A 27,345-nucleotide genomic window follows, 5' to 3' on the forward strand; every position below is an offset into this window, starting at 1 on the left:
TTGATAAACATTGAGAAGGCACTGGCAGCAGTTATTTTTTGTCTCGTTTGGAGACCAACCGGTGCTTGCATGCCGGTCGCGTAGGAGGGCTTAGAGAGTCTCGTTAAATCTCGTAAAGTCTCGTACGGTGCCCGGATGTTCTCGTTTCAGAGCCCGGATGACTGGAATTCAGTGCCCGGATGAGTGGATTTCAATGCCCGGATGACGGGAATTCAGTGCCCGGATGAGTGGATTTCAATGCCCGGATGAGTGGATTTCAGTGCCCGGATGAGCGGATTTCAGTGCCCGGATGATGGCTCTCGGTCTCGGCGTGACGTCACCACACTGCCGACAACGGGGGCTAAAAGCATTTCATGCTTAAAGCAAAGCCAAGTAGCTATTTGCGTGTGAAGTTGCCTCGTTGCAAGCATAAAATGTCTATAAACATATTTGTGCAAGCGCTACCATCCTCACTGCATGATTGCTCCAGACCAACCCTTGAAACACTGATAATTCCAACCAGGTTTTGCTGAATAATGCGCTGAGCCGGTAAGGTTAGCTCGACCAGTTTTAACCCGACAGCGTTAAAAGCCCCGTTCACCAGAAAATTCGGTGTCGGCGTTGTGAGCTAAAAATCATGGGCATGGCTCTGGCAGGTGATCTGCAGAGAGCAACCTGGGAGGCAGGTGGGCCACCTAGGTCACGTGACCTTGCGGTGTCATCACAACCTGCCCACCGGACAGTGAGCAAATGCTCACCGAGGCAGGTGGCAATTAAACTAATAATTGGTCACTCAGGGACAGTAACCTGTGCCGCCCGCTGAGAGTCCCTGCCATCGAAAGGGCTGTCGCACATTGCTTAACCGCTGCACCACTGCGCCAGGAGGGGTACAAGGCTTCCCAGGGATCTGTGAACGTAAAGTAGAGAATGACCGATTCCACATATGGGGGAATTAACCTATTACGCTATCGCGTCATACCCCTAAGGCGCCGCCGCGGGAACTCGGTGGTTGTGGCACTCGGCTGCTGACCCGAAAGACGCGGGTTCGATCCCTGCCGCAGCGGTCGAAATTCGATGGCAGAGAATTTCTAGAAGCCCATGTACTGAGCGACGTCAGTGCACGTCGAAGACCCCCAGGTGGTCGAAATTTCTAGAGCCCTTCACTACGGCGTCCCTCATAGCCTGAGTCGCTTTGGGACGTCAAACTCCACAAACGAAGCCAAACCTTAAGACGGAGCTTAAGTGTCCCATCCTATTTTTTTTTCTAGTAATTGTACCAAAGCTGGCTTCCTCGTTCATTTTAGGCTCAGTGGTGCGCGGGACACCAACGGAAAGGGAATGAAATGAAATGTTCCCTCCGAGACGTCGAGAACACGCGAGGACTCCTATATAAGTAACGTTGATGATGGGTGACCGTTGTTGCCACCTGAGTGCGTATGGTACTAACGTAACTGAACTAGTACATAAATGCTCCTTTGGTAACACTACCTGGTACGTTTATATGGCAGCAAAACATTGCAAAAATTCCGCACGCATCCCTGCCCTAGCGTAATCCAGGCGTAGCACGGGTTAGGCCACGAAAGTTTTAGTGGGAAAGCACGACTTCACGGGGTCAGACCCAACCATGAATCTTCTGGCGCCCCTGACCCTGAGGGTGCAGGAATAAAATAAATATTGCCGCGACTGGGTTTCGAATCCACGGCGGCGCGGGTTCGAAACAGATCAGCTTCGCTGGCCACATCACGAGAGCACTAGGCTATCGCTGCAGCCGACCACGCCTCGTCTTAAAAGGCAACACACGCTGGCGCTGTGCATTGCTCATCGTCCTCTTCATCAGATTCCATTTGCGGCGCGAAGTCAGCCTAACCCCGATCAGAGCTTAACCTAAGTCTATCGCTGCGAGACGTGCCGACGACCCAGCAAAGCAATACCATGAGCCAACAAGGATGAACACATGCTTTTGCACTACTCGGTTTGACTACTTTCAAACCCTACCACTTTTCTTTTAGCCCATAAATGTACTTAAGCCCATACCGGCTGTGTTTTAAGCGCCTTGCCTGTCGTAAAAATCGGCCGCAGGGCTCAGAAAGCTGCCAAGCATTGATGTCGTGGCTCCGTGTTGCGCCGAGGAGGAGGCGTCACGAAATACGCTGGCCGAACCGGTGTGAGTGCCAGCCACCTCTCGGGAGAGGATCTCGCAGTGCGAGTCGAAGGTCCCTTTAGTGCGGGTGAGTGGCAAGACGCCAGTAGTTGACTGCGGCGGTTGGGTGTACTAGCGTCGGAAGAACCGCCGTGGAACAGATGCTCTCCGCGCGAAGACCGTGCACGACGTTGTGAGATATCGCCGCGCCACCTCGGCGCTCAAGGTTGGTCCACCTCACTAGGCACTTTGCGAGGGTTTCAGTGAAACAGAGTGGCCGAAAATTTTTAAACGTATTCAGGGTAAGTGTAAAACTTAAGATTGGAATTTTAACTGTATCGAATACATAATCAACGGCGTTTGTGCCGACACCCTTGAAGTTTCGATTTCGAATTTTTCTTTAGAATGGAGCGTTTTTTTTTTTTTTCAATTACGGATTACGTTATCAGTCGCTCATGAGTGCGAACTGCGTAAAAGAAAGAGCTATACGAAAAAAAAAAGGTTCTTAGAAGCACAATATGAACGTAATAGATCAGAGTTTCAGGACCGTCTTGACCGATACTTCAGCGAGAGATATAACACATAAAAAAAAATGAAAATTGGTTTTAGAGGAAAGGAAATTGCGCAGCAACTGTCTCACGTATCTCCGTGGAAACCCGAACCGCGTCGCAGGGAAAGTGTAAAGGAGGGAGTGAAAGAAGAAAAGAAGAAACAGGTGCCGTAGTGGAGGCCTCCGGAATAATTTCGACCACCTGGCGATCTAACGTGCAATGACATCGCAGAGCACAGCGGTGGATTTTTACGTTTCGCCTCGTTCGAAAAGCAGCCGCCGCGGTCGGCTCCACACATATCCTGCTGCAATTTTTTTTATTATTCGCCAGTTTCTTGCAGGGAATTACTGAAAAAATGGCTGAGCTCAAAGCAATTGTAACTGTATCAATTAAATTGGTTAGACAAACCAATTAATTCATTCTGTTCTCAGAATTAGAAGAGATAGCTCTTTAATGAAAATTAGAGATTTTAGCAGGAGCGAATACTCGCTGACATGCTACTCTTGGAGGGAATCGGAGAGAAAAGATGGAAGAAGGGTGCTGGAGAATATTTCTGTCGTCGAAGAGGATTGCAATGTACAGTTCACTGCTTGATGGCTTCTTTGGATGAGACCGAAGTTCTGTGCAGGTACAGCGCGGTGATCAAGTGTTCGGGAAATTTAGATTTTGTCTAAAACACCAATAGCGTATAAATTGGCAAATAAGAATAACAATGCACGTCCCTGCTGTCCTCAGCAGCCTTAAAAACCTAATATAGGGTCCACTGTGAGTGGAACTTGGGTGACCGACTGCATGCATAGTTCACAGTGTGCACGTTCTTTGGCGTACGCTGGACATTCGAAGAGAATATGAAGTACAGTCTCTATTGAGCCCCAGTTGTCATAATACGGACTGTTTGCTTGCTTGAAACGGTATCAGACTGTTCGTAACTGCAACATTAAGACGAAGGCGATAAATTGTTTCTAGATCACGCCGAAGCCCGAGTAGCAGTACTGATTTCAGCTGTGGTTCGATGGAATGGAGAAAGAGGTAACGATAACCTGGCAAGTTTCAGAGGCTTGGTTTGGTTTGGTTTATAGGGTTTAACGTCCCAAAGCGGCTCAGGCTATGAGGGACGCCGTAGTGAAGGGCTCCGGTAATTTCGACCTCCTGGGGTTCTTTAACGTGCACTGCCATCGCATGGTACACGGGCCTCTAGAATTTCGCCTCCATCGAAATTCGACCGCCGTGGCCGGGATCGAACCCGCGTCTTTCGGGTCAGCAGCCGAGCACCATAATCACTGATCCGATCCACCGCGGCGGCAGTTCCAGAGGCGGTTCTTTTCATCCTGGGTATATTTTTTGTTGAGTTGGGACGCATCTGATTTTGTGAAGAAGATGCGCTGATAGTTACGACGCTGTAGACCTTTGCGGACCGCTTCCTCTGCTCTCTCGCTGGCTGGGATGCCGCATCGAGCTGGAATCAATTGAAAAATTATACAGTGCCCTTCAGAAACAGCCAAGTGGTACCGGTATCCAATGTCATGAGAAATTAGCTGGCGATTTGTTCCCTTCAGTGAGTTAGACAAGGTTTGTACCACTCCTTGCGAGCCCGTGAAGATTACCCAGCGTCCTGGACTATGGCGCATGATATAGGAGACAACTTCTTTCTTTCCGTATAGCTCTACTGTCGAAGGGGGAGTCTTAGAAGTCCTACGCTGTAGGCGTTATGAAAACATTTGGCCTGATGAGGGCACATGATGGCCGCATGATGAGGAGTCAAGAGAAGTAGAGTCACCAGTGAAGATGTGTGTGTCTTGCGAATACTGCGTAGCTAAGTACAGAGCAGCTTGTAGCAGTGCAGCCTGCGGCATGCTGTTCTTCGCAGTGATACCCGGTATGAACTGCTTGATTTCAAGAGGGGAGAGTGTCCAAGGAGGAAAAATTGGAGCCAGTAGTTTACGTGGCTGACTGATGGTAGGAAGGTGCAATAGCTGCACAGCTTGACCAACGCCGGAATTGCTGTAGGTTAAATGGACTTGGTTTAGGAAGTGTTTGTTCCCTGAGGTACATGACGTAGATGGGTTAGAACCTTTACTTGTGTGGCGATGACTTAGAGCGGTCGATGTCCTGCTTCCGCAACTGTTCCCCAGATGGAGGAGCTGTTCAGGAGGCCGAGACGGATCCGCAGGCAGGTGTTCCGCGCTACCTCCAGCGTTCTCTCAGTTGTTGGAGACATTTTCTGCAAAATCGGTAAACTATATCGCAAAAGACCATCAACATAGGAATTATGAAGGAGAACCACAGAGCGACAATTGCAGCCTCAACGTGTTCCTCCCATAAATTTCAAAAGTTTCCAGGCCACAGGGTCTGCTTTTCAGCAGTATAGTCAGGCCGTTACGGTACCCGCGAAACTCAAACTATCTGTAGAGGAAAAAAGATGCGTCGTTCTAACATTTTACAACCTTGATAGCTTTATCGGAGTATTAAGCGCCAGGATATACCAAAGAACACTATACCCGGTGGCCTGGGAACTTTGGCCAACCCTGTACCTCACCAGTAAGCCAGGAAGAGTTGCAGTATTCTAGCAGGCGATGCCGGCTGTTTTGAGGTAGCTTTGCAAGAGCTTTATAGCTCACCTTATCATTGCCCGGAGACGTTCTCTGCAGCGTTCAAACCTAATGCCTTGCCGACAACTGCGGCCGGCCTTGCTAAGTACAGCGTCAGCTCGCATAACTGCGGCCGGCCCCGATAAGTCGCTTACCCCGGCACCGTCTCCGCTGCTTGCTACACTTCAGTGCCTGACAGCACGCGAGAGTAGCAAGCAGCGGAGACGGTCCAGGGGTAAGCGACCTACCTATCAGGGCCGGCCGCAGTGATGAGGCTGACGCTGTGCCGGCCGCAACGTAGTGAGTGAAGGTAAAGTAGGAGTCCGGGACAGCATGGCCACAATTGGTTTGCAGAGCTGAAGATGATGGCTGCCGTTCGAGCTGGGCGCCTAATCTGTTCTGTTCTGCTCGTGCTCGCCAAGCTCTTCCTCATCGCGCAAGCAGAAGCGGTGGCGCTACAAGTTGTTAGTTTTACAGCTATTCGTGTTAGTAGTGTGAACTAAGGCGTTCTAAATATGCGCATACCAAATGTCACATTTTTTTCGATGGTAGAACATACTGCGTGTTTTCAACATCATCTGCCTGTACTTTGCTCTCGAGCGCTCGGTCGAGCAAAGCTGGGGCATCGAGACGCTGCGTTCCCTTGAGAAGCTTTGTGACGGTGTGAATGTTGTGCCAGGGCCTATTTTCAGTTTTCTTTTCAGGAAGATGTTGTTAGTGTGCGTTTTTTGTCGGCTTTTTTTTTCTCAAAAGATTGTTTCTTCTGTGAAAAAGAACGCATTATCCAGAAACATGTGTGGGAGCATTCTGTGACGTAGCATTGGTGCTTGATTATTGCACATGCCGGTTTAACTTTTTCCGCGTCAGTTTTTTTTCTTGTAAACTTCCGAATTCCCCCTAGGTATTTTTTTTAGTCTTTGGCCAAAACTCTTTAAACTGGACTCAGGGCCGTACACTTGATTTTGCTTCGGAGACATTCATGAGGGTGCGCTCTATATTAAGCCCTTTAGGCTGCTACAGACAGATGTGACGTGGAATGATATTCTTATTTGCCTATTTAGACACCATTGATGTTTTAGACAAACTCTAAATTGCCAGTACACTTGATCACCCCGTTGTACATGCACAGAACTAGATAGACTTCGGTCTCATCCAAAGAAGCCGTCATGCAGTGAACTATTGTGTTACAACCCTCTTCAATAATCGCAATCTTTTCTCGCACCCTTATTCCTTCTTTTTGCGCCCCTATCCCCTCTTAGACTACGCAGAGTAGCATGTAAGCGAATATTCACGCTGGCTAAAATCTCTGTTTTTCATTAAAGAGCTCTCTCTCGCTGGACTGAGGCTCCCACTGCCACGCGTAAAGAGTTAAAGGGAACCTACGGCTTTACAGCACCGGTGCAATGAAAGCACCTGGAAGTACTGAAAATAAATTTCAAGATTACCTGTACACTCTAAATACTTCTTTTCTTACTTCTTGGAGTGCGAGAGTCATTGTTGGTGCTTGACCTGCTTCTTGACACTTTCGACTAAGGTCTCCGGAGCACAATTGTTCTACATGGCCTCTGCTCTTTCTCCTTGATTGTTTGATTTTCCCTTAACAGGTGCCCGGCACTTGGTGTGCGCGAGGGTCTTCAACACTTGATCAGCCGTTGCCAAATCTTTAATACCCATCGCAAGACACTGTTAAGTGCTTTAGGACTCTGTCAGGGCAGCCCTGTGCACCTGGAGCATGTCCTTGGACCCTGGAGTGATGCGGCTTCGGCTGCGCGAGGGACAAAAGCATTGTTAGTTTTTCTCAGGGACACGGCTTTGGTGGACAACCTTTGATAACCATGTGTGTTTGTGAGTGTTGAGTATGCTTGATGTCACCTTTCAACCTTTCTTCTTTCCCTTCTCCTCTATTTTTCACCCTCGTCTTCTTATCTTATCTTCTCTTCTTTCACCCTCACCTGGAGTTGCATGCTAGACTAACAACCAGGCAGACCTCTCTTGTATTCGTTAGAGTCTCTCTCTCCTAAGCAGGTCCTCCATTGTTTCAGATGCGGCCTGATAAAGACGTCCCCTCGGCGGTAGTTCAACGTCGCGCCCCGGTCCCCGAGGCGCAGAACAAGATGGCCGCTGAGCCGTACCAGGACACCCGGCTCAGCGTGCTGGTGGCAGTTGCCTGCAGCTGGTGCCTCTTCTGGTGCGTGATCGTGAACCGCAGCGGTGGAATCGTCTTCGTCACCATGATCTCCGAGATGGGCGCCACTCGGGAGGCAGCATCGTGGCCATTCAGTCTTATGGGCGCCGTCGCTAATATATTTGGTGAGCATCGGCGGGTCAATCAGTGCTGCTGTCACGTTCGAAAATGTGCTCCTACATGAGAGCGAAATTTTCTCTATACTGGTACCGGCGACGCGGGTGTACATGCGTGTTAAGCTGCATGAATGGCGGCGCAGTCTTACTGTTGATAGACTGGCCCTGAACAGCGCTCTCAAGGGGGGGGGGGGGGGGGGGGGGGGGGAAGAAAACATGCGAAAAGTATCCGAAAATCTGTAACTGTGGGCACTATATGCGCTGAAATGGTTGACTGGATGATCAACTTTTCGGCCGCAGCTCTCACGTGCAGCTCTCGAATGGGAGCTTGACACCTTTGTTGAAGCCGTGGTAGCCTTCTGGATTTAAACAGTACGTAGCCTCCGAAACTCGTCGCTAACCTCTTTTACAGGGTGAGCTGTTAAATGCACATTTCCCTCTTCTGCGACGTCGGCGTAGTCCAGTGCTACACGCCGATTGCATGCTCGTCATTCACTGACCCCACGAATGACGTCATTGCAACGCGTCACGAGAACGCCCCACGTTGAGCGGTCCGAAGCGCAGTGACGCCCAGAGTGAAGGCGTTGTGTTATCACCTGCAATTTACCAGAAAAAAAAATATGATGACTGAACAATACTTCAACAATATTACTGCCAAGCGGGCTACAGGTGTTTTTTTTAACGCTGTTTTAAGGCTATAGTTTGGCAAATCATCTGACTTCAGGAGGTTTTACGTACTGTGGTACAAAACTTCCTTGCTCCTTTTCAGTTATGTTATGCTTTTTACGATGTCTGGCTTCTTGTTTATTGTATGCAAGCAAATTGATATGCTTACATGTAATATAATGTGCAGCATTGTTAAGATGTGATGTGCTTTTGTTTTTATGATCTGTACATTGCCACGAATCTTTGTATTGCTCGTTTGTTCATCCTTCAAAGCTGCCGGCACGCCGCTTTAATCGCTTTGTCTGTGATGGAAGACGCGGCCAGATTTATCTCGATTGATCGCATCCAGGCTGAGCCGATTCTACGTTGTTCCAGAATGTTGTAGTAACTTTGCACGCCGTATCTGGAAAGTTCGCTATCAGCTTTAAACTGAGCACGGCCGAGAGCGGCGGGCATTCTGTTCGACGACCCCCGAGCACGCTTCTTGCTACGCCGCGCGGAGTCATCCTAACAAAGCCTAATAAAGAGTTTAGTTTGGAAGCCCCTTTCCCTCTCTCTCCAAGCACGTTGGACAGCCGTCACTACTACGTGTCAACATTGTATCTGCACTGTATTTTCGTCTTTGTAACGCCAAATAAAGGTTTCAGATACCACGTCAAGCTGCCCAGAGCAGCTTTTAGCCTTGAAAACCTTCGAACGTGTTCTTGAAAATAAACATTGTATTGAGTTGACTCGGAGAGGACGCGTTCAGTACCTCGGCTGCTCCATTTGCATTGCTACTAAAGCGAACAGTAAACTAAAGTGTACTATGAGGATTTCTATAACACTGACTTCAAGTGGCAATTAGAGTTTTGTCCACAGCTCCACAACGTTGCCACATTCATTGAGCGCGTAAAGTATGCTCTGCTTAAACGGAGTGGCCGGTGCCATTAATTCCACGGCTGGCTTACAGGTATCCTGGCTGGAATCCTGTTGCGAAAGCTGCCGCTGCGTGCCGTCTCCCTTCTGGGTAGCACGTTCGTGGCAGTGGGCATACTGCTCAGCGTGGTGTTCTACGGTGTCATCGGGATCACGGTCTGCATAGGCATCATCACGTGTAAGCATCCCCGGAGCTTTCGCTTTACAGTTGACGCCAGGTTTTCTCTTGGTCATTGACGTCTCGTACTTGAATAGAGCCAGTCACCGAGATTCAATTCAATTCAATTCTATTCAATTCATTTATTTCACCACACATTTACATGATTGGAGCTCTTGGGCAAACAGCTGCTCGGGGCAGCTTGACGAGGCCTCGCCAAACGCATTGTGAGATCTCGCCAAACGCCAAACGCCAAACGCCTCGAGATCTCGCCAAGCGCATTGCGAACAGTGCTTCCTCTAGTGAAGTCATCAAGCTACGTACAGAGTAGGTGTTGCGGCAAGAAATGCATGATTCACTTAAATCTTCGCGTACAGAAACAGCATGAATTTATGCGCATTGATCAACCTCTCCTTATAAGTGAGATATGTGAACAGGTATGACCATGCACTGAAAGCACTTGTTTATCTGGCATGAGATTGTTGAAGCGGCTTGATGACACGTGTGGTTTCATTAAAACTTGACGTTGACGCAACAGCACAACTTAGTGGAAAGACACGAGCAAGCTTCCAACGTAGCTTAGTATCCCTGCAATGCACGAAGGCCCTGCTGTAAGCGTTCAAATGTGAGAGGAAATAATGTCGACAGAAGGCGTGCAACAACCAAAATAACTTCTTTCTTTCAAAATAACTTTTGAGGGCTTCTTTCAGTGTACTCTCCCATTGTCACATACACAGCTGGGCAAGCCGACAGATTGCGGAAAATGAGAGCTACTTTCCATGGAATAGAGGCACTATCGTTCTATTTTCACGGGAGCCTGTGACTCTAAGAGGCAGTTTTCTATGTACTATCGGTGACAAAAAGTAGTATACTCGACGCGGCGGCAGCCAGAGCAACGTAAAACTGCGTTGCAACGCCATCTACAGGCGGCATCTGGGATCTAGACAACCAATGCGTGACCTTTATTATTAGCAGGCGTGTCGCTTCGCTCGTTTCAATGTTTCCTGATTTAGCTCGCACGTTTTCCGTTGCTCCGGCTGCCGCCGTGCGGAGTATACCACTTTTGTCCCGGATAGTACATGCTTTGGCTCCGCCGAACGCAACTTCGTGCTGAAAGTAAAATCGTACGCGTGAAAAAAAAAAGAAGAATACAAGTCCGACGGTGCTCTAGAGGGCTGCAAACAGTACGTGCACTTTGCCTCCCGAGAAGACGACCGTTTGGCAGCGTCGCCAGGTCTCATTTTTCCTTAAAATTGCACGTTCCACATTACGTTTCTTTGATATCAAGGGAGCAGAGCAACCGGCAGCCATCACCAAGAAACGGCGCTTTGATATTGGCATGCTTGTGAAATTTTGACGCTCGGCCAGCATGGCTTTAATGCAGCAACCCTTCGCGATAAGCGCACGAAATGTGTTCGCTCGCGTTCAGACGACCTTAAAAGAGGGAAAGAGTGGTGAGTCCGGCCAGTGGTTGCCCAAACGACCGAAGCCTGTGATGTGCCAACCGGAAGAGAACGAGGGAAAGTTTGTCGATGCCAGTTCCAAAGCCACAGATGTTCACCCGCCAGTTTTTCGCCTTGCCTGCTTCCTTGACGCACCCCCAACAACAGCAAAGCTTCGGTCACGTGAAGGATTTCGGATCCATGTCGCGCTCTTCCTCTGCGCCACGGGCGGTCGATTGAACGGGCGCTTACAGGAGGAGTACCAGGAAGCGCTGAGATGGCACGCATAGCTTTTCGCTGGTTGCCGCTTGTAACAGAGCTCTAAGGAGCCCTCTGCAGTGTGCAGTTTCCATCCACGCTGTTATCCAGGACATCACTCGGAGTGCAGAACCAAACCTGCAAAGAGCAGGAGTCCGACAGAAAGCCTCAGCCAGGATTCGGCTGTCTTCTACTGCAGACCATGTAGCCCACGATGAACCTTTTTGACTAGCAATACATATCCTAACATTCATAAACATGCACAGGATTAAGCCACATATCATTAGTTGTGTAATTCCTTCGACGAACTTCCCCTCCTCGTTACAACGTATGTGTGCCAGCGGCACCGCGTTTCCTTACACGCAATGCACCGACCTTTCTCTCACCCTTATAGCTTCTCCTTCAAAAATTTGAAAGGCCTCGTCTTTGTGAAAACAAAATTTTTTTTAACCACTAAATTATTCAGTAACTGCAGGAATAATGGCGCGCCAACTTACTGGCTCGCTATTCCATGGATTTACCGTTGCGACCAGCGCGGGAACACTGTTGAAAAGGGCACAAAGCGGACTGGTATGTGTTCATTCAACGATGTCTAAGTGACACTTCTTCGCGGTTTTGTGTTCTACTTGCAAAGAGTTTACGTCGTCCTGGAGTAACCTTGTGGGTTATGCTGCGTCGATTACAAATGTCGAAAAAAAAAGAGAAATAACCATTACCAAAGTGAAACAGAGGAGAAGGTGAGAAGTTTGCGCTTCGTTGTGATGAGGAATTGTGGCTGATACCTTTTTGTACTGCGCACAATGCCTCATCATCACCATAATCGACAAATTTTACCCACACATCTCGCCATATGCTGTTGCGAAGAAATGAGATTCATTTGAGATTCATCAAGAAATGAGTAGGAAAATGTATGTATTCTGTTGCACATTTCATTTGTATTTGAATTATTGAAGTGTATATGAAGTCGCTGCTGCCAAAATGGTTCCCTGACCTAGTCAAGCTGTCCTCACAGCTTTTTGTCACGGAAGCCATCAACATTGTATCAATGTTGAAAATAAATTTTTGATTTGATTTGATTTGATTTGATTGCAATAAGCCAACGGCTTCTCGATTTCAGTGCCGGTCAGGTCAGCTGGCTTGGGGAAATAAGGACCTCTCTTATACTACTCTTCCACTCTCCCATTGGTCAGCCTTTGTGCCTGTTCCGTACATGCACAGAGAGAGCACTTCGTCATTAGAGACTTGATGATGATGATGATGTCCTCGGGCTTAATGGCATATACGCACGGCGGGGGATTGGCCAGGGTACATAGCGGATACAAACGCACACAAGTACAAGGAATGGAGTATTTTGATAATTTTGGGACGTAGAACTAGAATTTGTACAAAACAAAAATTACGGAAAAGGAAGGAGACTTCAAACTGGCCAGCAGATGACCGTCACTGACATTATGGCAATGGCGGCTGCGACAGAATTTCCTAGATTTCGTCTCGGTGTGTTTCGAACGCTTTCAGAAGCATTACTGCTCTGCGGCACAGCAGAGAATCTCTCAGCTCAGGAGCAGATGGCGCCTCCGTCACTTCGGAGTAATACGTGTACATACCACTTTGTTATGCGAACACTAATCGGTTTGAGTTCTGTACTGAGTCACTACAACTACACTTTCATGCCGTTTTGTCTCTTCGTTTGCTTCCATACCTGTCTCGTTACGTAAGAGCTTAACCACGCTGCCTCTAAGTGTAGCACTTTGGGCTAATTGGTGTGACATAGCGAAGAGATATACATTGAGAGAGTCCGGACATGTGTCTCTGACTGTCCTGTCTTCCCCGCGCTCTATCTCCTCCCTTTAAGGGTGTTTGACAGCGTGGGCTGAATGTTATAAGCCGCACCACGTTCTTGCGCTCCTGCTATATTCTTATTTTGCCATTTCTTGGAACACTGGGCGAGGCTAAGAATGCCATTGCCGTGTTACTACGATTACTGATTCTTCTCTTTCGCTCTCTCTGCGACAGCCATAGGTCAAGGCATGATCTTCCCTGCCAATATGGTGGCCATCAACACATACTTCAAAAAGTAAGTGTACTCTAGCTTATCGACAGCTTTCTCTTACGCCTCAAGGCAAGTCTTTCGAAAAAAAAAAAAATTGCGAGCTGGCATATTGCAAGATGGCAGTCTCTGTTCCAACAACCACACGCATATTGTCCGGTATATTAGCAGGACGCGGTAATTTTGTGTTTGGGTGTAGTTGTGCAGGCAATCTCCGAGTGCTCCGAAGGCAGAGCAGGAGCAAAATGATAGACTGGGGAACGATGAGTAAGGAACCAGTAATACGATGGTTGTGCCTAGCGTGTACTCAAGCTGTTTTCATAGCAGCGTCCCGAACGGGCCACCAAGAAACGAGGGGCTATGCGGCGCGCAGACAAGTCCTTATACGAGTGTAATGCTGGGAACGAGGACAAGGAATCGTGCCTAGTTAGCCGGCAGCCCGAGGCAGAATTTTGTCCTCTTCACGTAACTCTCTATACGTGTTTGCTTGTGTGCTTATTTACAAATGTTATGCATGATACTTAAATCACTACTGACATCAGGATTATGTAGAAATCTACTAAACAAACATGTTCTCTGGAAACGTGGCCTTACAGATATCATTTTCAACAAATTTATTAGTTGCATCTGGCTGATTTACTTTTTTTTTGTAGGGAGTGAGCTTGATTGGCACAATTATTTATGATATCGTACAGCTCGCTATATTTACGGCTATAAACATGGCTTATTACTCAGAGGGTAACTGTGGATAACAGTACAGAGCGAAAATGAGGTCAGGAAGGGTCGATGTGAACATTTGTGAAATAGAACTTGGGCAGATGTTTTCAACTAGACGCTATCATAACGGATCGTCTATTTGAGACTCTGAAGATGTTTGCGGAGAATATTGTAGCGAAAGCTATACTACTATAGCTGAGACGCATTTCACTGTGATCCTCCGAATGACCCTGGAACGACCTTGATATAAGTCATGGGTAGTGTTGCTATGCATATATACGTAACCATGTGTGGGCCACCTTTGACCTTGAACTTTGACCTTGACATTTGGCCTCTGTTTTTGAATTTCAACATTCAACATTGCATTTTGACCTTGCAAGTTGGCGGCAGCGGCATTATGAAAGCCTCGTGGTAATCACGTTGTGTCACGTGCTTCAATTCGCAGTTTTGACGTCAGGTGTTTGGTATATATAACCAGAGCTGTTAGACGCTTTGGAGGAAGGACAGCCCGCCGAAGAGCGCACGTATAGTGAACTACATTACATCTTCGGATATTGCGGCAAGCCGCTTCTGATCATCTGGAAGGCATTGCTCGCCGTGACTTTACTCACCATCAATCAGCCTTTGTCTCCATCAAGTCAATCAGTGAAAACGAATAAGCGGCTTTGAAGTGGTGGAAGGAATTAACAAACTTTAAAAGATGTACCAAAGATAAACCCTGTTTAATCATGCTTATGCAGATTTCGCTATGTGAAACTCGGTTCAGCAGAGTGGAACCGCTAACTTTTTTTACATGATGACATATGTCTCATAAATGTGCTCATCTTATATTTGAGACTCTGAAGATATTTGCAGAGGCTATTTTTACATAATTACACATCTCTCATAAATGCACTCGTGACAAGCGTACCCTTGGATCCCTTAGACGAGAGTGCGCCGCCGGCTCACAACACGGCAATTATAGCATAGGGAAAAAGCATCACAACAACTCAAGGACGGAGGAACGGACTGTACGAACGCTGAGTACCGCCAACAGAGCCGGTTTATTTGCGATTGCAAAATATACAGACGAAGTGCAGAAAAAGACGAAATAACACAACACTTGGCGAAGAGGGTAAATTCAAATTGATTGTAGAAAAGCTTATTGCTCCTCGTGGAACCCAGCTACTCTTTCCCAGAACCCAGCTACTCTTTCAGAGTGAGCATGATAGATGGCGTGCTCACACACTCCTGTGATCTTTTGTGATTGTTGTAAGCCTCCAACACTTCCCTGGCTGTTTTTTTCTTTTAAACGTGTTAAGACGCTTGTATGGACAAGGTGCGGCTGGCACTCTTTGCACTTCTTGCTGGGTAACGCGAGACTGCTTCTTGTGAAAGTCTGAAAAATTTGGTCGCTCCCTTTGCTCAAAGTGAGCCAATCAGCCCTATTAGCCAGTCTCAACCAGCCTCAACCAGTTCATGTCAGTAGTGCACGTGCTTACACGTTTCGGAGCCGACCTCTCTTTAGTGATGTGCAGTAGAACGCTCTGCAACAATTTCGATATTACTGAATTTGCTCTAAAATACCCCCTCACAGATTTCGCCACTGTCTGTCTGGCTCCACCGATTACACAGATGGGCCACTTAGGTCACGTGATCCTGTCATGTCATTCCAACGTGCGCACCAGATTGTGAGCAAACTACCCGCCGTAGCAGCTGGCAGTTGATTTCAGGATTGGTCGCGCGAAGTTGCTCGGGAAGAACCTGAGTCGCACAGGCCTCACCGGTGGCGGCACCTGCCATCAGAGGGCCATGGCGCATCGCTGAACCTCGCTACACCGCTTCGCCAGGAGTGGTGTGAGGACTCCCAGCGGTCTATGATTGTAATGTAGAGAATGGCCAATTCCGTATGTACACGTAGGGGTGTTAACCCATTAACATTATCGCGTCATGCCCTTAAAGGAGAGCCTAAGTGTCGCCTCCGGTTTTAGTGCTCGAGCACTAAGGCTCCCACTCACCGATTCGGCCGGTCTCACCCTGAAGCCTGCTTGACTTTGAGAATCGAGCCTGGAACCAAAACCTGAGTGCTAGCTCACCTGATTTGCATTTGGCCTCACCGTCCTAATCGCCTAATTGTCGTAATAATTCTTTATTTTTTATGTTGGGTGAGAATTTTTATAACAACGGAGACATGCTAGCGTGGCGGTATACCGGATCAATCAGGTGCCTGCTGCTCATGCGCAATTACCAGACGCAGACTTGCGCATCCGCGCAACCACCTCTGCGCTTTCGCGGACTCTGAGTGGACACTAACAGTGATCTGTAGTGTTCATACAGCCACGTGCTGCTATATGTACGTGTCCGTTGCTACCATTGCGTTCATCTAAGAACAGACAAGTTCACGTGCATGCCTATCCTCATAGCGGTGCGTAATGTCTTTCGTTGTTCCTCCGCCTCCTCCTCCCCCTGTGTGACCCGAGAGGTACCGGGCAACCGGCAGCGGCATCAGCTACGCGGGCGGCACGCTCGTCTCCTTCATATTCCCGTCCCTGCTGGTCTACATGAACGACAAGTACGGCCTGCGCGGCACCCTGCTCATCGTGGGCGGCCTCTCGCTCAACGCGTTGGCCGGATCACTGTTCATCGCGGACCCGCCCAAGGGCCCGAAGAAGCGTGCCGCGGAAGGCGCTGCCAACGAAGTGCAACCGCTCAAGCAGGCAGGTGCCCCTTCTTACGCCTTTGATTGCTTCGACAACGTCTGTGACAGCCGAGCAAGAAATACACGCACACATACTGCACACGAGAGCTAATCAACACTGAGAAACGAGCTCGTTTGAGCGCATTTACTTAGACTTATCAGGCGCTCTAGGTACACAAATCTGTGGTGCGTTGAGAAACGACACTTTTTTTCATTCGGAAGTATGATCTACGCGCGAGAATTTCATTCTTGTCGGTAATACTTTGCTGTCCCGTCGCCACATTTTCGGAGCAGGCATGCATGGACCCACCACGGTGGCTCAGTGGCCTTGGTGCTCGGCTGCTAATCCTAAGATCTCGGCTTCGATACCGACCACGGCGGCCGTATTTCGATGGAGGCGAAATAGAGAGGACATTTTTTTTACCTACACTGGCTACACTAGCTACACCAGTGTAGCCAGTGTAGTTTAGCCAGTGTAGCCAGTGTAGTACACTACTACACTAGTGTAGCCAGTGTATCATGATTTCTTGATACACTTGCTGCACCAGTGTAGCCGGTGTAGGTAAAAAAAATGGCCCTAGAAAGTCACCTATGTGCTGTGCGATGACGACGAACGTTAAGGAACCCCCAAAAATTCATCCAGAGCCCTCCACAACGGCGTCTCTCACAGCTGATGTTTCGCTTCGGGAAGAGAAGCCCCATAATTTGTAATTTTTGCATGCATACATGCTTGCGTAGATAGTAGAATACATTATTCACATTGTCGAGGAGAGCATGTAAGAATAGGAAAATGAAAAGGAAGGATGAATAATATACGGCTGATTTACATGCAGTATATGGGCTTGTTTGAGTAATCAGTGGTAATGTATTTCGGTGCTGCAGATAGCAGTAATTTTTCGGCCCTTCAGACTAAATAGCGTTTATGATATCGCTTTTCGGGTGCTTTGTTGTGTTATTCAACGAACGCAATATATAATATTTGTGAAAGCAATGAGTCCCGCAGTATATCATGCGACGTTTACATCCCGGAAGGTTTTATCAACCGCAGTAACGTGATTTTACTTCAACCTTCTGGTGTCACGTGTATATTGGGAAAAAAGATCTGATGACACATTCGGTACTTATTTAACAAATCGCAGCATTTCGATGTTTTCTAGCAGTTATGACGCAATTTGTACAAAATTCTGGGCACGCGTGTAGAAAAGTAAAAGTTCCTATTTTGTTTTGCAAAAGTAATTGTGGCTGTCTTGAGGCTTTTGAACTTTATTTAAATAGCAAAAAAATAGCAGAGGTGCTAAGTGACGCCTGCATCGACTAGGGTTGAACAGCACCAAGAAACACGAAGAACATCCGCACGACACTTCCGCCGAATTTCAACAACTATGTTATCTGGAATACAGGCACATACATATATGCGGAAAGACCCGGCTCATGACACATGACACTAATCATAGCAATATTCGAACACGAATATGATAACAAGTGAAAGGCAAATGAAAGGTGACCTAAGAAGCTCTACTCCCCTCTCCAGAAAGGTAAATTTTTTTCGTGTGAATATTAACGGAATGCTGGACTGTGCTCTCTTTACTCTTTCGCGGTCAGAAACGCCTCGGTGATCTCCAGCTCGATCTGATCGCTATGTGTAAACAAAACTTCGGTATCCTTAAAGGCCGGAACGCAGCAATAGTCACGGCAATGCTCACGTGAATGCAAACCCGGCCTTACCTATTAACGGGGTGAGATGCTGTCTTTGCCGAATGTTGATACATCGACCTACCTGGCCTGTACATACGGCCGCACAAGAGTGCAAGATACACACATTCTTATTGCATCGCAGGTATGATGAAATCTCAGGTGGGTAAAAGTCTGCTCGGCTCAATCGTTTCTGTGTGTGTGATTCTTGGTGCTCTTGAATAGTAACGAATTTCAAACGCCACGCCAGGAGCTTCTCGGGGACGAACGCGTAGAACATAGGCTTTGCAAAGAGACTGAAAGCTGATCACAGCGTCATTTGACAGGTTTCTCGAACACTGATGATTTTCGCTTTGAGTACGGCACAATAGCCCTACATAGCGCCTAGAAGCTTGTCAGGATCGTCAAAACTTTCTCTCTTAGTGTTCTCCGCCTTCTCTAGGTGGAAGTAAATATTGACTGATTGATTGACTGACAAGGGCTTTTGTCCCCATCTATGTCACCAACATCCTTGTGAAATGCGATAAAATATTATGTCGGTCTGTGAGTTTTCTGGATTCTCGACCAGCGAACTTGGGAAGAATACCGAGTTCTGCAAGCTCATAGCCCTTGTTCTGCCCTTCTTCATCAGTGGCATTTTGACTCCTCTGCTCAGTTCTTTACTCACAGCCTGTTCTTCCCAAATAAAGCCCACCGTAAACCCTTGCCGTCAACCGGGAGCACACCTGTGTCGCTGCCAAGGAAATCGCGCTGCAGAGTTCCTTCAAAGGTCACGTTGTGTCTTTCTTTTGGGTCGTCCATCCAGGCTGCCAAAGACGAGGAGGCACCGCGCAAAGAGGAGGCCCTGTGCGAGGAGCTGAGCTTCACGAGACGGCCCATCTACTACGTGGTCGTACTCTCAGGGGTGGTGTTTGCGTACTGCTTGGTCATGTTCATCGTGACCGTCGTGGACCACGGCATGGGCAAGGGACTGTCCAAGCTGGCAGCGGCTACCCTCCTCTCATGCTACGGTGGCGGGGAGCTCGTCGGACGCGTCTGCTCCGGAATTCTGTCGGACAAGAAGCTCTGCCACAGGTACGGTGTTTGTCGCGCCGTAGACTGGCATCGCTGAGTTCGCGGGGTTAAGGCGGGGACACATGTGCGAAAAGTGCGTGCGATTCGCTGCGGCGCGTCGTTGCGACCGTCGTCGCAACGACCGAACGCAGCTCGTCGCATGCGTCCAACCTGCTGGATGCCAACGACGAGCCGCATGCGACAAACGCAACGACGGGAAGCAGGAGCCAATGCGAGCGCAGAGAGCGGCAGCGTCATGATGACGTAGAGCGCGATGCTCAGGGCGCTCGGGGCCGAGCCATCCCGTCTGCCGGTGTCATAAAAACGAGCTAAAGTGTGTCCTTGACTTAAATAATAAACCCTGGGATGAGAAATGTGAAAGAATGTGTCATTTTTGAGGATCGCTGACCAATACTGAGCTGCTGCTAAAGGTAACGACTGCGATACAAGCAAACTTCATTCCAAAACCGCTTCGCAGCTGCCGCTGGCCGGCTCGCCTGGCGAACGCTCGCTTCGCTGCCGAAGGCGTCGCGGAAATTGACCATATTATTACTTTATTGTGAGATCATGCTGTTGACAGTAGAGCGATGTGTGGAGTAGGCCTTTTATTATAGCTCAGGCGACTTCCGAAGCGCCGGCCGCTGCGGCTTCGATACGAAAGAGGCTATAGGCCTAGCGACGACCACGGCTGCCAGGCAGTAGCAGAGCTCGTCGCCCAGAGCGCCCGCGAGCGGTGCCGTTGCCGAAAGCTCGCAACATAAGCAGGCATGCTTTGTCGCTGCTCGAGCAGACTTTCTGATAACAAGGCAATCTTGTATTTTCTTGGGATATTTGTTTTAGATAGTCTATAGAGTGTCTATAGACAAATTTTAGAGAACAGTCTATAGACAACTATAGATTTTTGGCCATACACGTTTAGTCGACTTTTGTCTATAGACAGTCTATAGACCATGAGTAGACACAAAGCTTTACCTATAGGAAGTCAATAGTCAATAAGAAGTCTATAGACGGTTTATAGACCATTTTTATAAGGGTATAGCTATCTTGCTTAGCCGAGTCCGACGATTTCGGCTGGCCCAGCAGTGAACCCAGTCATGAAACCGATAGTACCGTCTGATTACCGCGTGTGACCCTTGCACTTTTTCGCCAAAAGATTTCATTGTTTTCCCCAGCAGGTGTAACGTTAGTAGTACACTTCGCATGCAAAGTACGCAGCTTTTTGCGATTTAGCGAAAAAACCCTGACACATGTGGGTCAATATCGGAAGTTTATAATGTTTACCCTTCTAATTAACTTATTATTTGCTTAATTAATTCATTTCATTTTTATTTATTAATATTATCAGGGCTGCAGGAAGCATTACAGAAAGCAGGGGCTGACGGGATAATTTTTTGGTTCTTGTTTGGAACTCGCTGCTCATTGTTTCAGAAGAATTTGTTTCTGAGCTAATTGTTACATGATCCAAGAGAACTACAGCCAACAAATACACATCTGTTTGTAGAGACGTAGTAGACGTGACGTTTATTTGTTTGCTGTAGTTCTCTTGGATCATTGTATCACTTTAAGAACGTACTTTTTCCGCAGTACAAATCCTGTGTATCGCGTCCACCAAATTGAGCACAACACATCGTTCACCTGGATGACGGATGAACCGTTGTGGAAGCCAGGAGATGACACTTCTTCGCCTTTGCGACGCCTGTTTTACGTTGATGGTGCCTTGTTACAGTTAGACATGTTGTCAATGTCTTTATAAGCTGAGGAAAAATTTCGGCAACAATTGAAAGCTCTAATAGGGTGATGGCAGTCTATGAACAGACGGCACGAGGTGGAGCCTTCAGGTTTGCACCGAAGTGTGGAAAAAGTTATTGCCGCATTACCTCATAGCGCATAACAGATGCTCAGCTTAACAGCCGTAATGTCTTCCTCTGTTCCTGGCTCCCGCACCTCGTTAATTTTCTCTTGAGACTGAGTGCAACTCGCACTCAATAGCCAGCAAGCTGCGGTGCATATCTCAAAGACACTAGAATTTTTCGTTATGAAATAAAAAAAATGAATTTGGCTTTGAAATATTGATTTTCTGGTTGAAACCGAAAACTTTACATCTAGCTATACAGGCATCGATATCTCTAGTTTGATGATGCATGAGCGCAGCCGACAGCCTCCGCAACCAAGGATCATAGGGAATTTTTTGTTTTAACTTTCGGTGCTGCTCAGCGGGAAGATATCTGTGTAATTATATAGGCTTAAAGACAATTGACATGAAAGCAGAAGAAAAACCACCACACACTGCCGGTTCGATCGGAACCCACGACCTTCGAATTTCCCGTCCGGTGCTCTGCCAAGTGAGCCCCTGCGGCGGTTGTCCAGTCTTCTACTATCTAGGTTATCTGTGTACTTCAGAGCGTTCACCCGCACACCACTCGTCCATAGCCTCGGATGTAATACGTCCTGTAAAACTGAGTCTCACGTAGGAACGTGATGGAACAGCTATGCGATAGACCTCTTATTAAAATGAAGGGTTCTTTATAAATGGCGATAAATTAGGCAGGATCAGAAATCGCGAAGGACCAGCAAGTGTCTACATTTGTTTAGGGGCTCGATTTCTTCCAGACAAGACATCATGACCATGGGCTTCTTCCTGATGTCGCTATCTTTTGTGGCCCTCACCTACGCGGACTCCATGGTCCTTCTCGGAGCAGCAAGCGTTCTCTTCGGCCTGACGAATGGGAGCATCATGATCCTCTTCTCCGTCTTGCTCGTGGAGTATTTTGGCCTCAAGAAACTCCCCATGGCTATCGGAATTCACTTCCTGGTGAACGGTCTCTGCGCTCTTCCGAGGCCCCTCATTATAGGCAAGTGCTGCAGGCGCAGGTCGCCTTTGTTTTCTCTAGACTGATTTCTTTACAGGAGAGTCGAGAAAACAGGTCTCGCAACTGGACGTCCTTGGTCCATATTGTAGTCGGCGTGTTGAAAATCATATCGTCGTCGAATTCAACGCTTGCTTCTTACCCCGGAGATAAAGGTGAATATTCGGGAGGAGGCGTTGTGCAGGTAAAATGAAAAAGTAAGGCCCTGCAATCGCCAAGGAACATTGGCAGAGGCCGGCCAATGAAGTTCGTGGAGCAAATGCTTTCGTGTTGTCGGTGCTATCACCCCTATATTCATCGTAAAATATTGGTTCGGTGCCAGGTCACTGACATCTAGCGAAGACAAGTGGGCCACTCTGGCTACACGAGCAGGCTACAGTTACGATACATACGTGTATGGTCACATTGGCAGTGACGGCTAGTTTTTCGGAGACTTCTTGCTGATCTGAGTGTAGGAACACGCCACTGAAAGCCGCTCTCTTAGGACAGCCATACCCATTGTGCCTGCTGCCTTGAAACTCATGCCTATCTAAAACTTGTTGCTTTGGTCGTTGCGACATGCGTGATGAAGGACGTGCTGCTCGGAGCAGATTGACGGGCTGCTTGTGGTAGATCGCTGGACGAGCCTGTATAAGCGAAACGAAGGCAGCGAGGCAGTTGTAAATACAAGTACAGAGGGCAAAACACATGCCTAGAACAACCAAACTGTGTGTTCCACAGCTCCCAAAGCCGCTGCGACCAAAAAGGCAAAAAATGACGATGAAATTCTATGGGTTTCACTGCGCATGTTTACATCCAGACCATTTTTAACCAAATCTTATCGCTAGCTATCGCGTATTGAGTCCGAAACACGCCCAGAACGTATTCTAGGCATGCGTTTTGCCCTCTGTACATTAGTTTTTATACACCATTAACCTTCTTCCACACAGGCTTCAGTTAGGAACTTGAACTATGAGAAATTCCACTCAAGTAAATGGAACCGTGTTCCATATAAAGGAATCAGTAAAGTATTTGAAACAACGTTCCAGTTAAATGGAGTTGTTTCACGTGGAACAGTGTTCAACATACACGTATCTGAAACATCATGCCGGCTACATCCTGAAGAATATTATGTGACACAGTGTTCTAGGTAGGGCCTGCAAGCTTGCTCCTTAAATATAGTCTGGATGCGCTGGTCTTCGACCGCGGCCACCGTTTCTTGCAGCTTATCGTTGTCTCATCGTGCTTGTGACGTTATGGGCACCAATGATTGAACACTGCAGGACAGGGCTCAGCTGAGTTACAACTCTGTCCTTGAAGCGACGCTTTTCAATGGTTAATGATAGCTCGGTCCAGTTAGTGCTGGCAAATCCAGTGTTCGACTCCACTGGATCTTGTGGCATAGAACAGAAGTGCCTATCATTATCATCATCATCATCAGCCTATATGGCATCAGCAGTGTCTATACGGGAATACAAATGGTTGCCTTCTATACGACGAATTCATTAAATCTGTGTATAAAACTGGCAAGCCAGAAAATATACTTGTGCTGCATAAAACCCAATCCTAAGAACGACAAAGCGGAGAAACGGAGCGTAAGATGTGATTAGGAATAAATCTGGGATGACAAGGGACATTGTTTGTCAGTGTTTCCATGAGAAATACAGACTGGAAAAAAATGGCGACAATTTTAAAAAAGAACCTCCTTTCGACGACTTATGAAGCACTTACAAAATAGGCAACAGCTGTTCTAACCTGGGTGAACATATTCTACTGTATCTCCAAACTGCGAATCCGGTAGTTTCTACGTGAATAAACTTTCGAAGCGGCGGAAAAAGGGGGCGTGTAAACACCCATATCAAATGTGTCCCCGTTTCGAGATATATTGTAGCTCCTTTTCACAACCTGTTTACTGTAGGTTAATGATGTTCGTTGATTTATACTAAGCTGTAACACTGGAGAAGTAGCCTCAAATATCTCCCACGGGTGAAGCTGGCTGCGTTTGTTAGGGGATTTTTCCTCAACGCGTTAGCAAACATGCAAAGAACATTGTCAACAGTGTTGTTCAATATTCCAAAGCTTTCAGCGGTTTCTTCTCAGTGGAATGTGCAGGGGCAGCGGAACGCAGCAAATTTGTGCGAACACCCTTGTCTAGATATGAGACGATTCACATGCAGTAATGCCTGTTGTGATCACTTGCCGGTCACCGAGGACGTCACCTAGGCGGACATTGAAGCGGCCGGGTGCTGTTCAGGATGTTATCCACGTGACGTTATGTACAATGTGGACGACGCACATATCGTTTCTAATGTGGACACATTTTCTTGTAGTTCAGTCAGAATCAGCACCGCAAATGTCTTATTGCTATCCTATAGTTTTACACTGCACTTTTTATACAGGAAGGACTCCAGAACTCGGGAGTTGAGTAGCGTGAAGGGTCCTTAAAAGAAATAAATTTAGTACCTCTGCGGTGATATTTAAAGATACAAAATTAGAAAAAAAATTTGTAAACAAGCACTGTTAGCAATAAAATGAAAAGAAATGCGCGAAATTTTTAATGGTACTTGCTATTCCACCAAGGTTCAAGAGTTTTCATTGCTTGTTTATATGAAAGAAACGACATATAGGGCGTAAGAGTTAGTGCTAACTTACTCAAGATGTTTGTGGCAACACATAAAAATAAGAATGATCCGTTATTTGCTCCAATTTATTTATTTATTTATTCAAAATACCCTTCTTTCGAGGGTACTATATAAGGGGGGGGGGCAGTAGAAAGGAACAATGTGACATGAAAAAGCACTCAATAAAACAAATTATTATACGCAGTCATGCAAATAAATTTCAAATACCAACAAGAAATATACCGAGTGCAATAACAACAACAGGTGGATTACTAAACATAAATACAGAGTAACATGCGCTTCCTAACATATGGGATGGCAAAGGATGGCACTACTAGAACTCTCGATGTCGTTAGATGGTATCCAAAGCGGAGATCAGTTCTTGAATGGGCGTTGCAGTTAGCTTGCTGGGTGAAATTAATCTGAGCACATGTGTTCCCTGGTGATTTGTGAGGGTTATCGGAGGATAACTTAAAATTTACGACACGGCTTGCAAGTTAAGACAAGCATATGATAATTAATGAATGATGTTAGGGGCTGAATATTTAGAAGTGGATATCCAAATGCGACTTAGTAATGTCTGTTTAAAAAACAAAGTACGTGCAGTGCCATGTTTTCAGCCACTTGAACTGGATGGAGGTAAAGAGATAAGTTAGACCATACACAACGACTGCATAGGCGATATGCGAGTGTATGAAGGCAGGTTATAACATTACTAGCGTGATAAATGGCAATGAGCACCGGGACCTGTGAAGAAAGAAAATTTTCTTTTATATTTAACGGTTACGTCGGGAATGAGCACTTGCCACGACTGCCGAAAGTCAGTGTGTGCCGAGAAATGTTTTCTTAAAACTGCATAATACTGTGTCATTGACTCATTATTTTTGTTAATCATGTGTTCTTTAAAGCAAGGACTGTATACTTTGTTTTAGCAGTATTCGCAGAAAGTTGTTGATCTCTAATCAATCTGACAGATATTTTTTTCACTCCCACGCATTCACTCTGAAGGAGCGTTAAAAGTTCAAAAACATTTATTTAAATTTTTTTTGCATGCTTAACGATCAAAAAAGCCTGGCATGTGTAGTAAAGATCATTTAGATGGTCCAGCACGGATGCCAAAAGTATCCATCTGTGATTGTCGTAACGATCGTATTTTACACTTCTCAGGTTATTACAGGGACAGAGGAACGTCATACGATGGCATGTACATGCTGCTGGCCGCCATATCGGTAGCAACGAGCCTTTTTTGGGCCACCGAGTGCTTCATGAGACGGCGGGAAGAAAAGGCTCAAGCCGAACAGTCTGACGACCAAAAGCCCGACCCAGCGTGTGCTAGCTAGTCAACAGCGATCTTGCAGCCAGTGAGACTGCGGCGGTACAGCAAAATCAGCCTGCTTGTAAATAACACCAACCATTGCTCCGCCCGTGTCTCGCTGTGGGGAACGAACTGCATCCTCAACCATTTCTCCAGACTCAGTGTTCGTGAAGGACGCCGCACCTATCACGTCGTTGGTTCCACAAGGAACACAACCAGAACGACGCTTGGTAGTCACACCGCCCACCTTACCAGGACGAGCAGAAATGCTCGACTCTCGTCATTATTGCGAGGGTGTGCTAGAAGGAAATACTGTTTGCATTCCACAACGTCACAATTCATGCACAGAACGGGCTTGGCTCGCCCAATTGTGTGCAGTTGAGAAGACCCATATGGTTGTTAATGGCAGACGGGCTGTGCGCCTGTCTTACTTCTGGCCATCTTCCCGCTCGTTCGGCCTGGACCTTCGAGCGCCCGTACAGCGTCTGAGTTCAACGGCCCTTGGATCACAGTGCTTGTTGTCTCCTCTGCCTCCATCGGTTACCAGGGACGTGTGTCGTCTAGAGGCCACCACGCGGGCGCCACGATCTCCGTCGCCCGCAAAGAGCGACCGCTTTCTGATGAACGGAAGAGGCGTCTCGAGTGGGTGCCACAACTGCCGAGGATACAAGAAGCGGCGACCCCCTTGATGAGCCAGCCACTTCAAGGGCGGGGGAAAGCGGCGGTTCAAGTGGGCGGCTGCATCCTCAGGGAAAGACGACTTTCTCACAGATCGCAGGGAGAGGCTGACCAGAGTAGGGAGAAGAGAGAAGAAATCCCCGGAGGCAGTCGAGCTTTGGTGGCCACGCAGATGGGACGAACGTCTCCTCTCGAGCAAGTTCCTTCTGGGTAGTCAACACCCAGGCGAGGAAGACACCTGTGATGAATCCAGGCACGAGCCGACCACGATCGAAGGACCACGCGAGGACCCCATCGATATGGGTGATTCCAAGATCACTACGAAGGGAACCGTCCGACGCTCTGGGTGATTCATTCGCCATGCTCCCCCCCCCCTTTGAAGAGCAACAAATAAACTGCTTTTGTTTTGACTCTCTCTCTCCGAGCTTCGGCACGATTCCATGTCTGAGATGGATTCGAGACTAGTGGAGGCGCTCGGGGCTAATGCCTTTAGACCCCTATGGGCCGATTCACACGACGGACCGTTCGCCCGCGGTCCGCGCACTACGTGTGCATACGTCAACACTTTGAGGGGCGCGCTGTCGGCCGCCATCCATCCATGCATCCAGCGCGCCTCTCAAAGTGCTGACGTATGCACACGTAGTGCGCGGGCCGCGGGCGAACGGTCCGTCGTGTGAATCGGCCTTATAAGGCCGTCTT

General features: G+C 47.6%; 1 protein-coding gene across 3 annotated transcripts; it reads left to right on the top strand.

Moving 5' to 3' along the window:
• Window positions 1–2,200: 2,200 nt before the first annotated feature.
• LOC149364916 (monocarboxylate transporter 12-like) lies at window positions 2,201–27,061 on the top strand. Of its 3 annotated transcripts, XM_089574893.1 has the most exons (9): window positions 2,247–2,345; window positions 6,863–7,045; window positions 7,301–7,568; window positions 9,178–9,321; window positions 13,014–13,074; window positions 16,226–16,460; window positions 18,939–19,207; window positions 21,797–22,038; window positions 25,821–27,061. In XM_089574893.1, exons 3-9 carry the CDS (start codon window positions 7,301–7,303, stop codon window positions 25,991–25,993), a joined length of 1,392 nt encoding a protein of 463 aa, XP_089431019.1. In that variant the 5' UTR covers window positions 2,247–2,345; window positions 6,863–7,045; the 3' UTR covers window positions 25,994–27,061. The 3 variants fall into 3 exon arrangements, with proteins under 3 accessions (XP_089431018.1, XP_089431020.1, XP_089431019.1); XM_089574892.1 differs by lacking the exon at window positions 6,863–7,045 and having other exon boundaries at window positions 2,201–2,345; XM_089574894.1 differs by lacking the exons at window positions 6,863–7,045; window positions 9,178–9,321 and having other exon boundaries at window positions 2,201–2,345.
• Window positions 27,062–27,345: the final 284 nt, after the last annotated feature.

Source organism: Amblyomma mixtum, chromosome 2, assembly GCF_055824585.1.
Source record: "Amblyomma mixtum isolate Tamu chromosome 2, ASM5582458v1, whole genome shotgun sequence".
NCBI classification, from domain to species: Eukaryota; Metazoa; Arthropoda; class Arachnida; order Ixodida; family Ixodidae; genus Amblyomma; species Amblyomma mixtum.